The sequence below is a fragment of the Zingiber officinale genome, chromosome 9B (genome assembly GCF_018446385.1).
Source record: "Zingiber officinale cultivar Zhangliang chromosome 9B, Zo_v1.1, whole genome shotgun sequence".
Classification (NCBI taxonomy): Eukaryota; Viridiplantae; Streptophyta; class Magnoliopsida; order Zingiberales; family Zingiberaceae; genus Zingiber; species Zingiber officinale.
In genome coordinates this window covers 43063368-43076884 of record NC_056003.1, presented here as the reverse complement: position 1 = coordinate 43076884, position 13517 = coordinate 43063368, and the positions used below count along the sequence as shown (strand labels likewise).

Here is a 13517-nt window from a genome sequence, read left to right as displayed (position 1 = left end):
ATTTTTGTTATAAAATATTCAGTCATTTTTCATTGATCCTCAAACTTTTGTTAATGCTTCATTTTGCAGCATAAAAAAAATATTATTAAAATCAATCTCAGTATGATGAAGTCAGAAGTGAATGGAGTCAATTCGTCTACTTCTATGTGGGTGCCTAAGTGTAGGCTATGAAATAAATTTTAGATTGTATTTAGAGATTTATGGATACAAAAGTTTTTGGATTATGGTTAAACATGTCTTTTATGCTTTTGGGTAGTATTTGATAGATATTTGTGATATATTTATTCAATTTTGGTTGTGAAAATATTATGTTATAGTAAAATATTATGATATACACTTTTGTCGATTAAATCTATATTGTAGTAGAATATGGTCAACTACTTCGATACTATAAATAAAAATGATGGAGTAATATAACACATAAGATTTCAATAAATTTAAATAGTAGTGTAGTTAAAGAAACTATTTACTTTGACACTGATTAAAATTATTGAAGTCATTTGTATGTATTACTTCTCTAAATTAAATTTTTTCTTATAGTAAAATATACTTATTATTTCTATACTATGATAAAGTAATACAATAAAAAAAAATACTTCGATCAAGCTAAATTATGCAAAAGTAAAATTAAACATTTACTACATTAGAATACAAAAATTGTGAAGTCGTATACATATTTTACTTTGTCAAACAATGTAACCTATGAAGTAATATATCATCAACCACTTCGGTACTTTTATTAATCTCGATGAAGTAATATAGTCTTTTTATTTCGAAAACAGTTCGATTTTGAACCAGTGATAGACTTTGGTAATTGTGTGGCGAAGTAATAAATTGACCCTTTTACTTCACTTGTATCTACTTCGGTAATTATCTACCTATTACTTCGAATAATATTCGAAGTCTATTCCTAATTTTCACATAGTGACCAATAGTTATAATTCAATATATTAATTATTACAAAATTCATTTCAATATAGAGAATTATTATGTTCAATTTTTACACAAAATATTAATAAAATTGATATATATTTATTTTTATAATAATAAAAAATTTGTAATAGTATTTATAAAATTTTAAAAATATTTTTTGATACAACTGAACAACTTTTTAATTTATTTATTATCCTTCTTATCATTTAGTTTTAGGAATTTTGTAGTGTAGCATTAGTTTTAAATTAAAATAGTTCCTTTTTAGTATTAGCAATGAAAATAAAATGAGAATTTTTTTATATTCCTAAAATTAATTTAGTTGTATTTGTTTTAAACCCTAAATATAAATTTAAAATTTTACAAGAAACATTAGGTTTATATTATCATACTTTAATTCCATTTAAAGATTCTTTTTCTTTTTATTATAAAATATAATATTAGAAATTATTTATATAATATTTATTAAGAATATAGTATAAATATGAAATCTAATCTAATATTTTTGAAATATAAAATATTAGTAGTAGTAATTTAAAATTTAAAAAGTATAAATTTTATTAAATGAATGAACGAAATGTCCCCAAGGATTCTCAAGTTCCACATAAGAGCTTAAGAATTATTTTACAACTTCTTTTTATTTTAATGAAGTAGATAGCGAAGTAGATTTCGATGTCCTAAAGTGGTGGTCACATAAGGTACAAAGTTTTCCCGTCCTCTCCATGATCGCCAAAGGAATTTTAGTTTGTCTAATTTCAACAATTGTTGTGGAACAAAAGTTTAGTGTCGATAGTAACATATTAAATGAACGGCGATCAACTTATCTCTCAACTCGTTGGAAGCCCAAGTATTACTCAACGATTGAACCAGAGCCGAAAAAAAATTCAAAAAATGTAACTTTTAGATGACAAAGTCAAAGAATTTGATACCGAAGGAATAAATACTACAAGAACAGAAAATGAAAGTGAGGAATAACACCACTTCATAAAGTAAAAGAGTTAAAAAAAAAGAAGTAAAAGAACTATGTGAACTTTGATTTCTCTATATCTTAATAGAATACTGGGCAAGTTAAATAAATGCAAATATTTTTTAATGAATTTATAATTTATATATATTGAATATAATAATCTTGAACTATAGTGAATCGTGATGCACTGTACGTATACCGTGAACCATGGTGAACCATGCACAAACCTTGAAACGATGATTCTTAACCATGAACTGTAATCATTTTGGACAGCTAAAGTTAAAAGTCGACTCTAGAAATCATCGAATTGTTAGTTTTAAATCGTGGTCGGATCTAATAAGAAATCCAAGAGATCAACATTATAGTTTAGCAGGATTTAGATGATCAAGTAGTATTTTGGTTTGATGACTTAAGACAAAAAAGTAAGATGGATTCAACGGTAAGGATATGCCCGTTTAGAAATTATAAGAGATTGTATTTCTAGGTTTGTTTTTTTGGTATTCTACCTAGAGGTTTATAAAACTAGGTAATAGGTGTTTAGGTCCGTAGCTGAAATGGTCGAGATCCTGGAGTATATTTAATTAACCATAGGATATTTAGGATATTTTTGATGACTCAAGTGTTGAGTCTAATTAGTAAAAGGGAATTTTGTTTATTTCTAGAATATATTAGAGTTTGTTTCTAAGTTATATGAAGGGAGATAAATTATATGATTAATTTTTAACTAATTTATAATAGATGGTAAAATGATTAGAAGATGAGAGGAGTATTTTTCTAAAGATATGCACTTATTTAAAAAAAAAAAAAAGACCTTTTCTCTATTATAGTAAAACTGTACCTTCTAACTAATTAAATATCCTGTGTTAAGTCTTAAGTAAGATATGGCTTCAGATTTTACCAAAGAGGTCTTCAGTCAATCGACTAAATATAACTTGGCTAGATCAGATTTGAGTTGATCAGACAAACTGATTTGAGTTAACTAAATCACTCGACCCTTTTTTATTTTCACTAAAAATATTATTTTGTAAATTTTATTTATTATTTCTACCATGATAATGGTAACAACTTCTGTCAAAATATTTATTTTACTATTCTAAATTATAAACATTTAGTAGAAAAAATGAAGTCAGCCCTAAGAATCCTTTTACGTACTAATCCTATTTTGCCTATGTATGCCACAAACGAGAATCGGATCCGCTTACTGAGCGGATCGGGTGTCGAGTTTCATACAGAATCCGACCTGTTAACCCTTACGGCTATCCCAATCTTTTCAAATTTCAAACTTTGAAACATTCCCAAGAACAAGTGTACTTCTCCCAGTGCGCAGCTTTCGCCTCTCTCTCTCTCTCTCTCTCCATTTTCCGAAAGAGGAAGCAAGAATCCTCGTTCTCGGTGCGTCGTGTCGTAAAATCCGCTCCAGAGAAAGCAAGCAATCAATGCGGAAAGGGATCAGAACCCAAAGCTTTCGCCGGAGGACGCTTAAACCTGTTCCTTTGCCGCAGGAGCTTCAGGAGTAGAGTAGATTCCTGAGAAGAAAAACAAGTCGCGGTTCCCAAGCTCTCCTTCCTTGATCGACAGATAAGCTTTGTTTAGTTGGGTAAGCTGTTCTTCAGGGGATGGTTCAAAATTTAAATTTTTTACTCAATCGGGCATATCTAGATCTGCGTTTTTTGGTTTTGGGGTTCTGAGAAAGATTCATCTTTTAGTTCATCGTTGGTAGCATCTTTTCACAATGCTAATTAGGGATTTGGCTAAATCCTCTCTGCTGCCCATGATTCTCTGTAACTTTTAGGTATTTAGCAATTCTATAGCTCTGTGTTATCGAGATTTTTGTTTCCATATTTTGGTTGTTGGTTTTAGAGTTTATCAACATGTTATTGTTTTTGATTAATCATGTCGCTGTTCAGCTGGTGCTGTGTCAAAATGAGAGAAGAGATTTTATCCAATGCTGCAACGAAGCTTGGCAAGTTCTCTGAGCACAATCAAAATATGGTCACCAATGTAAGGTCGAGTGTGAACTTTGTAAAAACAAAATCGACTTCCTCATGGGGATCGCATTTTGTTAAAGGCTTCACTACGGAGAAGAAAACAAAGCAGCAAACATCAATTCTCAACAAGAAACAATCTGCTGTTAACGTGGAAATTTCAAGTCAGAAGAGCCATCATGTATCGTACCATTCTCGGGTCAAACGATCACTTGTTGGTGACTTCCCTTGCTCGGCTAATGTTGCTCAGGTTCATCCGCATGTGTTTGATAGCAATCGGACAAACTCCACTGCTTCTCACGATCTATTTCTAGAGTTAGATCACTTGAGAGAACTCCTTCGAGAGTCTAAAGAAAGAGAATCCACATTGCAGTCTGAGCTGAAACAGTACAAAGAAAATCCTAGAGTTTTGGAGCTCGAGAAAGAAGTTGATGCAAAGAGAATAGAGGTTGAAAAGCTCACAAGCAAAATAAACTCTTTAGAAACAGAAAATATAAGCCTCTTAGAACAGTTGTCCTCTTTTTCCTCAATCTCACAAAGTTCTGATGGAAGCTTCAAGTTAGAAGGATATGACAACCAAACTACTGACTCAAGTTCACCGATAAATACACAATCATATAAGAATTTAGAAATTGAAGTTGTTGAATTACGAAGGCTGACTAAGGAGCTTCAGTTTCAAAAGAGAAATCTAGCGTTCAGGCTCTCCTCAGCTGAATCCCAGCTTGCTGCCCTTGCAAAGGTTACTGAGGTAGTAATGTAACTTCTAAAATTTTCATGTCATCGAATTGATCTCCTCATTTAATGTTTGCAGAGTGACGTACTGGCAAAGGTTCAAGCTGAGGCCCTGGTGCTGAAACACACAAATGAGAGTCTGTGCAAACAAGTTGAGGGTCTGCAGATGAGTAGGCTCAATGAGGTCGAGGAACTTGCTTACCTTCGTTGGGTCAACTCATGCTTACGCCATGAACTTAGCAACTCAGATAAAGCATCCACTCAGAACTATAATTTAGATTGTGGTTTCACCTGTCCCAGTGATGACAGAGTCATTGCAAAAGGTGCTGATCTTCAAAATTTGCCATGTTCCCCAAGCAAACGTGTAGCTGTTGAAGTGTGTAATGCTAACCAAGTTGGCCTTGTAAAGAGGCTTGTGAAATGGTCTGAAAATTATGAAGAGCAACAAAATGTAGATTGTGTCAATCTACTTGACAAAGATTGGATAGAGACAAAAGAAGGGAGATGCACTGATCGCAGACATTCAATAAGTGGACCAAAGGGAATAGTTGAAGGCATAACTATTAATAAGAGAAGGCAATCTGACAGCTTTGTTTTTTCTAATAAACTGCATGATCGGACATGCATTCCTGGAGATTTCGATGCAACACAAAAGTATAATCTTTGTACTGTTCAAAGTCCAAGATTCTCTACAAACAAACCTGATACTTGCAAGAGTGCATCCCTGGATGTCGAAAAGCGTGCTCTCAGAATACCAAATCCTCCTCCAAGACCTTCCTCATCTGTTTGTACTGTAGTGAAGGTTGATGGATCCATCCCATTGCCGCCGCCGCCACCACCTCCCCCTCCACCACCACCAGCGTTTTGCAAGCCCTCTACAAGAAAGACTGGGATAGTGCAGAGAGTCCCACAGGTGGCAGAGCTATATCATTCACTCATGAGAAGGGACTCCAAGAAGGATTCATCTGGTGGAGGAATTTGTGATGTGCTTAGTGTTGCAAACGTTCGCAGTAGCATGATTGGTGAAATAGAGAACCGGTCTTCCCATTTGCTAGCTGTAAGAAATATTAACTAATTCCTGCTATTTCAAATTTAGGCAAGCTCCATTTGGTTAACTTGAATCATAATATTCCTTACCTTTGCATATCTAGATAAAAGCTGATGTTGAAACTCAAGGTGAATTTGTGAGATCTCTAATCAAGGAAGTTAATGATGCTGTGTATCATGATATTGAAGATGTTTTTGCTTTTGTGAAGTGGCTTGATGATGAACTATGCTTTCTTGTGAGTAAGCTTGAGCAATAACGCTCTAGTTGGAGTCCAAAACAGTTTCTAAGTTCATTCTTTTATATATTTCTGAAGGTTGATGAGCGGGCAGTTCTGAAGCATTTTGATTGGCCGGAGAAGAAAGCTGATACACTTCGAGAAGCAGCTTTTGGATATCAGGATCTGAAAAAATTAGAGCATGAAATTTCAAACTTTAAAGATGATGCTTGTCTTCCTTGTGATATTGCGCTAAAAAAAATGGTCAGATTATCTGAAAAGTAAGTACTTTTGTATTTTTTGTTTCCTTCAACCAATTTCTCTCTGTGATATATATATATATATATATATATATATATACATGAACAACTGATTTGTTTTCGTATGTATAAAACTAGGATGGAGAGGAACATTTATGATCTTCTTCGTTCAAGAGATGTGTTGGTACGCAATTGCAAAGAATTTCATATCCCAACAGATTGGATTATGGATAGTGGTATTATTAACAAGGTATAATTCTCAATACTCAAGAAGCCTTTGAGAATATTGATTTTTCTGATTTTGTAGTCAAGATCACAAACAATGGCGACTGAAAATTGTAATATCTTGAAGTATGCCAAATGATTTATAAAAAATATAGAATTTTAGCTACACAATATCAGGGACTAATTTTGTTGATTTGCAATCTCCACTTTTTGTGAGGTGTTGGAATCACCCTATACTCAAGCGATATCAAACAATTAAGGGAGTGGCTTTACAAAATGATGATTTTGAATGATAATACTCATTATTTTTGTTCTACATTTATGTGAAGAGATACTGTTGAAATAGATGTTTATAAACTTTCTAAACCCTTCTACTAGAAACAGTTTGTTTAACCATGGACAAAAATGCCTAAAACAACCATAGTTTTACATAGTAGTTTTTTCCCAACTTGCCTCCCATTCATATTAGTTGGGGATTTGCAGATAAAATTTGGATCGGTGAAATTAGCCAAGATGTATATAAAAAGAGTAGCTACTGAGCTTCAAGTGATGGGAGTCATGAACAAAGACCCTGCACTAGAGTATATGCTTCTTCAGGGTGTCAGATTTTCTTTCAGAATTCATCAGGTATTGTAATGTCACATGGAACCAGTCTATGATTATCAAACATTTATAGGTTCACATTTGATTGGATTGCCATATCTTTCAACTTTCCTAGAATATTAACTCAAATAATAAATTTCTAAAAAATTATGGTGATTAAATTGAGAATATTGGTTCTGGTAAATATTGCTATCTATGCATGTTTGAGTGAAATATTATAATGTAATAAGAAAGTTTGATAGCTTCTTTAGTATTTGGGAGCTAGACAAACTGTTGATACATATATAGCTTATAAAACGATTTCTTATCCTCTAATTTGGAACTTTGATTTTGTTCCTATTTGTACAAAGTTATTATCATACCATTAACAATATAGCACAAAATCAATGTCATTGCTTCTAATAGGAACAAATAAATATTAGGGTATCAATTTAATTGGAATTATTCCTCTTTCTATAAACTAGTTCATCACAAAACTGATGACCTTGGCTTGAGCTAATTTGTTTGTTGATTATTGTGTTTCAAGAGATTTCAAATAAAGTTATTCTAGTTAAATTTTTGATAGGCATTAGAACTTCCTCAAATATCCTGATAAAAATGTAAGAGCAACAACATAGATCAGAGTGACTCTATTTTTCTTTTTGAAATGTTGTCCAATAAGTTGTTGCTTCCTGCTCTGCAGTTTGCCGGAGGGTTTGATCCAGAAACTATGGATGCTTTTGAGGAGCTACAAAATCTTGCACATGTTAGAAAACAAGTGTAGGGGAAAACATAAAGTGTAATATGCTTACTTTCTTGGTAAGCACAAAAAATGGATTGTTGACATTGTATTTTGTCTTGCATTTTCTTGTGCTGCTTGGTTTTGAGAGGTGGTGTGCTTTTTAGTGATTATAATAGGAGTATCAAACTATATAAAGTGTTTTAAGGAAGTTGAAACCAAGTTTAGATTATAGTTTTGTTTTGAAATGTACAAGTGAAATTGTAATGTTACGAAACCTTTGGATTGAATTGTCTGGAATAGGTGAGCCAGCAAACTCAAGGTTGATTATTTGCTTGATATTTTGTAGCTCCTCAAGATGCTTGAAGATACCTACCTACATTATCAATTATGCAAAAAATTATTAAATTTATGCATAAGTGACTTCTTACTTGATTTTTATTTTGATGCATCTCAAATTTCTTTTCCGTCACATGGTGTTGGTAGATGTTGAACTAGTTGGCCAACATTGAGCATTTCACATAGTCTAGACGCCACTTTCAATCTTGCAAGAAAATGTAGATCCTTTTTTTTTTGCCATAGCTTGAAGTCGAAGTCATTGAATCTCTTCATTCAAATTGAGGCTTCTCATCTTTATTTATGAAAAAGTCTCCTTTAGCAACAACGTACGATGAAACCTTACGATTGTTTTAAGCTTTAATTGTTGATCGTTTTGAATGGTGACTTGTTGAATCATACCAATCAATAATATCAAAATGCACTATTGAAGCATTAGTGAAGTGGATCCATTAGGTCAATCAGTCCATCACTAGGGCCAAAATTCGACCTGTTGGCAAACTTGGGTGCATCTATCCATGATTTGGTCGACCAAGTAATAACCATTTGATTGGCCCAGCATTGTTGGTCAATGAAAGCAAGCTGTTTTGGACAAATGGTGAACTGTTGAAGGGAGGAAAAAGGATGGAGGCAGGACTCTGGCTGTTGATCAGATGGGATACAATTAGGTAAAGTGAAAAAAAGGATTATGGACAGATTTTTGCAAGGAACATGATTAAATATGTTTAAATTTTTCTCACAAATCTTTGAAACTGGGACAGTTCTTGATAATTCTAGAACTCGAATCATCAATTTTAGAAAATGTTCTGAATGTAAAATGAGAACAAATACAAGACCAGAATCAACTCACCAGATAAATCCATTTCATTTCAGAAGTGGCATAAACTGCATAACCACTTCATCATAAGGTAAAAATCATGCAAAGAACTCTGACAAAAAGCAGCAAGCAATACAACCGGATCAATGTTACATTGATAAACACAATCTATGAGCAATTCATACGAGACAAATCAGGAAGGACAAGAGTAATCACAAATATAGATGAGGAAACCATGTCGTAAGTAGTACAGACTTGAAGCCTTAACGTCACAACATAGATCAATACTAGTAAAACCATGAATAAAATATGGAACTAGTTTTTTGAACCAAAGGAAATCTCTAATACAAGCACGAGGATCATTAGAAAAAGGCAGGAAATTTCTGAGGTGGATGTGACTTATTCAGCAGCTTCCTCTTCCTCTTCCTCTTCTTCATACTCCTCTTCTGCTGTTGCATCTTGATACTGCTGGTACTCGGCCACCAGATCATTCATGTTGCTCTCAGCCTCGGTAAATTCCATCTCATCCATACCCTCACCAGTGTACCAGTGTAAGAAAGCCTTTCTCCTGAACATTGCAGTGAATTGCTCACTAACCCTCCTAAACATCTCTTGGATGGACGTTGAGTTGCCAATAAAAGTAGAAGCCATCTTCAGCCCCTTAGGTGGAATGTCACAGACGCTAGATTTGACATTGTTTGGAATCCACTCCACAAAGTAGGATGAGTTCTTATTCTGAACATTGAGCATTTGCTCATCAACTTCCTTGGTGCTCATCTTCCCACGGAACATTGCTGAGGCAGTCAAGTAGCGGCCATGTCGCGGATCAGCAGCACACATCATGTTCTTAGCGTCCCACATTTGTTGGGTCAATTCAGGAACTGTCAGAGCCCTATATTGCTGTGATCCCCTTGAGGTCAAGGGTGCAAACCCTACCATGAAGAAATGGAGGCGTGGGAAAGGGATGAGGTTTACTGCGAGTTTCCTGAGGTCAGAATTGAGCTGCCCAGGGAAACGAAGGCAGCACGTGACACCACTCATTGTAGCAGAGATAAGGTGATTCAAGTCACCAACTGAAATATCATGAAAACAAAGAAAAACACTAGAATTAGAAATGTTACAGAAATGCATCCTCAAAAATATTTTAGACTCAAAGAGTGAAAATTGATCGGAGAAGGATCGAATACTTACATGTAGGATTTGCAAGCTTTAAAGTGCGAAAACAGATATCATACAGTGCTTCATTGTCAAGGACCATGCACTCATCAGCATTCTCAACAAGTTGATGAACTGAAAGAGTGGCATTGTATGGTTCTACAACTGTATCAGACACCTTCGGTGATGGGAAAACAGAGAAGGTTAACATCATTCTATCAGGATATTCCTCCCTGATCTTAGAGATCAGAAGAGTGCCCATGCCAGACCCAGTTCCTCCTCCCAAGGAGTGGCAAACTTGGAAGCCTGCAGAACAACGAAATGATATTAATTAAAAAATTACTGTTTTGCAAACATTATAAGTCATAGAATACCATGGACAAGGGCATCACATTTAGGATTTGACATTGTGAAATGGCAGAGATGCAATGGTCAGAATAGGATCACTGGGATTTAATTTTTCCAGTAGCTGATATCAGTGAGATCTAATAAGAGGAGTCCAAAATCTCTCAATCACATGTCTTGGTATGGAGATAAGAAATTAAAACAGGTCAGCATCAAGTATGAATTATGCATAATGTACATCAGAATTAGCAGAAGACATTTTCATTTGCATCAATTGGAGAAAGTTGCTTCCCACTAGTGTTGAGGCAAACTGAAGACAAACTTCTAATGATAATAGTTTCCGGTCACAAAAGGATTGCATTTACTACTAATTGTTACTGGATTCTGATCAAACTTCGAGAAGCCCAAGCCCAAGTTTAAGTTCCTAAAGACAAGTTAAAGTCAATACAATGATGTCCAACAAAAAAAGAAAGAGAACAAGCAGGGTGAGCTCCATTGATATCTGATTCAGTAATTAATTTGAATTCATTTACTCAATTTAAGAGCAGTCAAATCTTTTATTTACATGCATCAAACTTACCAATCTAACAGGTCTACCTAGTGACATAAAGAGATTGTTACACACAAGACATTAAATAGCAAGTAACAAGTATAGTAAACGTAATCACATCTAGAAATGTGAAAAAAAGGCACAATGTACAAAACATCATTAAAAAAATGTGTTTGTCCTTACTAATTGGAGTTGACTCATAGATCTCATTCAACCATTAAATTCTATGAAACATGACGACAACAATAACAACTAAGTTTTTATCCTACTAAGTAGGGTTAGCTATGTGAATCCTCCTACACCATTAGGCTCGATCTCCTATTATATCCTCATTTATATTTAGAGGTTTTTTAGTCTTTTATTGTTGCTAACCAAGTTATCTTTTATCTCCCTCTTCCTCGATTAATGTGTGTTTGCCTTGCTCTCATATCACCTAATTGAGATTAGTGACCTAACTATATGCTCATATCATCTTAAACATGTCTCTTAAAGTTTTTCCTCAATAGGAATAACCCCAACTTTCTCTCGAATATTCTTATTTTTTTTATTATATTCATCCTTGTATGTCCACACAACGACTTTAACATCCTCATCTTTGCGACTCTCATTTTCTACTCATGTAGTCGCTTTATAGTTCAATATTCAGCTCCATATGACATAACAAGTCTAATTGTCATTTTGTACATCTTTTTTTTTTTTTTAAAGTTTTAGAGGTACTTTGTGATCACAAAGAACACATGATATCCTCCTTCATTTCAACCATCCTTCTTATATCCTATGTAAAATATCTCTATCAACCCCTTCAGTCTTTTGCCTTGTTGCATCTACTGATATTATATTTACTGTACTAAGCTTAAAATCTTTTATTGTCAGTGTTTCTTGCTACGATTCAAGCTTAGTATTTACTTTATTTTCAATGTCATCAACCAAAACAATTCATTTGCAAATAATTTGCACCATGGTAACTTTGTGAAAGACTATACCACTATAATATTCATCTCTAAAATCACTGTCAACTTTTTTTGTTGGTGTCCCGGAACCTCTCAAATCTTCACATCTACCTATTTCAAATTATTTGACCATAGAATTTATTAATATTCTTTGAAGATGTGCATACAATCTAAATCTTTCCCCTTTATTCCATCATCTATTTGTGCTCTGCCTAATTTTTTTATGTTAGTAGAATTTTTAATTTTTTTCCTAGTAACCTTGGACATCTATTTTATCATATTGTTAATTTATGTATAATGGTTGTATCTTGGTACAATTGAATGCTTTCAAATACAATCTTAAAATCGAAAAAGTTAAGTGAATGAAGACAAATATGGAAATTCAGGAAAATGTAGTCATGACAGCTATTAGGCAGGTAAAACAAAAAATTTATAGAAACTCCACCCTCTTTCATATTTGTTAAATTAAAGTCCGAAAACTTCTAGATCTAGGGAAAACAACAAAAGCAAGTCATTAACAAGCTTAAAGGAGTAAAAACTCACCCTATCCTGGTAAAGCACCTAAAACAATGATAAGCAAGCTGTCTCGGTCAAAACGTCGATACGAACACGCAGATCTGAAATTTCCCACGCAGATTCGGAAAGAGAAGTGGAAAAATCATACCTTGCAGGCAGTCGCAGTTCTCCGCTTCCTTTCTCACAACGTCGAGGACAGAATCGATGAGCTCGGCGCCCTCAGTGTAGTGACCTTTGGCCCAATTGTTCCCCGCCCCAGACTGTCCGAACACGAAGTTGTCGGGGCGGAAGACCTGGCCAAATGGCCCGGATCTGACAGAATCCATGGTTCCAGGCTCGAGATCCATGAGCACGGCACGGGGAACATAGCGCCCGCCGCTGGCCTCGTTATAGTACACATTGATCCTCTCGAGCTGGAGGTCGGTGTCACCGGTGTACTTGCCGGTGCCATCAATACCGTGCTCGTCGCAGATCACCTCCCAGAACTTGGCCCCGATCTGGTTCCCGCACTGCCCGCCCTGTATGTGGAGGATCTCTCTCATCTTCCCGACGCTCGTAGAGCTCCTGAGAGGGCTAGTTCGGATCGCGGAAGCGAGAAAGGAAGAGCTCGTGGAGGGAGAGTAGCGAGCTTCTTTCAAAGATCTGAAATTTTTTTATTGTGGGTGTTGTTCCGGTTCTTCTCCTATGTAAGCTTACCGATCGTTTGGAAGCATAGCGGTCCAATCGTGATACCGTAATTAATGTGGGGACGGAGAGGATCGGTGATCCGAACTGGGCGTACTGGGAGCGATCGCGTAGACCAGACGTCTAGAGGCTCCAGCCATCCAGGGCAACGCAATCCTTTTTCAACCGTCTGATCGGTGATTGATGGTTGATTATGTTCCTCTGGCGTCACCAAGAGTTTATCGGTTCTTTAGGTACATAAAAAGGATCGTTTGTTTTTGTTTATCATTAAAAGTACATCTATTTGTATATTCTATAGTAATACTTATTCGGTTCCGGATAGGATGTCATTCTAGATCCTAATGATATAAGTTAAGAATTTAAAATTTAAGACTGGTGTATTAATAAAAAAAATTATTTTTAATAGACAGTGAATCTAACAATATTAATTATTAGATGAATTTTTATTATATTTTTTTAATTTATTCTTAAGATCAATCAAA

At 34.7% G+C, this 13517-nt stretch overlaps 2 protein-coding genes across 4 annotated transcripts; one reads left to right on the top strand and one right to left on the bottom strand.

Annotated features, from left to right (window-relative positions):
- The first annotated feature begins 3200 nt into the window (after window positions 1-3200).
- LOC122022356 (protein CHUP1, chloroplastic-like) lies at window positions 3201-7998 on the top strand. Of its 3 annotated transcripts, none has more exons than XM_042580321.1 (8): window positions 3201-3494; window positions 3805-4621; window positions 4694-5671; window positions 5766-5897; window positions 5976-6157; window positions 6275-6386; window positions 6845-6988; window positions 7647-7998. In XM_042580321.1, the coding sequence occupies exons 2-8, from the start codon at window positions 3821-3823 to the stop codon at window positions 7725-7727; spliced, it is 2430 nt and encodes an 809-aa protein (XP_042436255.1). In that variant the 5' UTR covers window positions 3201-3494; window positions 3805-3820; the 3' UTR covers window positions 7728-7998. The 3 variants fall into 3 exon arrangements, with proteins under 3 accessions (XP_042436255.1, XP_042436254.1, XP_042436253.1); XM_042580320.1 differs by having other exon boundaries at window positions 3805-4630; XM_042580319.1 differs by having other exon boundaries at window positions 3805-4633.
- A 1023-nt stretch (window positions 7999-9021) lies between these two features.
- Window positions 9022-12989, bottom strand: LOC122023407 (tubulin beta chain-like). The gene is made up of 3 exons (XM_042581496.1): window positions 12500-12989; window positions 10027-10296; window positions 9022-9908 (listed from the first exon to the last, which is right to left on the bottom strand). The coding sequence occupies exons 1-3, from the start codon at window positions 12891-12893 to the stop codon at window positions 9235-9237; spliced, it is 1338 nt and encodes a 445-aa protein (XP_042437430.1). The 5' UTR covers window positions 12894-12989; the 3' UTR covers window positions 9022-9234.
- Window positions 12990-13517: the final 528 nt, after the last annotated feature.

Excerpts from the sequence above, each read along its gene's own strand:
- LOC122022356 (XM_042580319.1), top strand. The coding sequence starts at position 3,821 with ATGAGAGAAGAGATTTTATCCAATGCTGCAACGAAGCTTGGCAAGTTC. Across the intron at positions 5,898-5,975 it reads ATGATGAACTATGCTTTCTT|GTTGATGAGCGGGCAGTTCT; the intron begins GTGAGTAAGCTT and ends ATATTTCTGAAG. Across the intron at positions 6,989-7,646 it reads TTTCTTTCAGAATTCATCAG|TTTGCCGGAGGGTTTGATCC; the intron begins GTATTGTAATGT and ends CCTGCTCTGCAG.
- LOC122023407 (XM_042581496.1), bottom strand. The coding sequence starts at position 12,893 with ATGAGAGAGATCCTCCACATACAGGGCGGGCAGTGCGGGAACCAGATC. Across the intron at positions 10,297-12,499 it reads GAACTGCGACTGCCTGCAAG|GCTTCCAAGTTTGCCACTCC; the intron begins GTATGATTTTTC and ends GTTGTTCTGCAG. Across the intron at positions 9,909-10,026 it reads AAAGCTTGCAAATCCTACAT|TTGGTGACTTGAATCACCTT; the intron begins GTAAGTATTCGA and ends ATGATATTTCAG.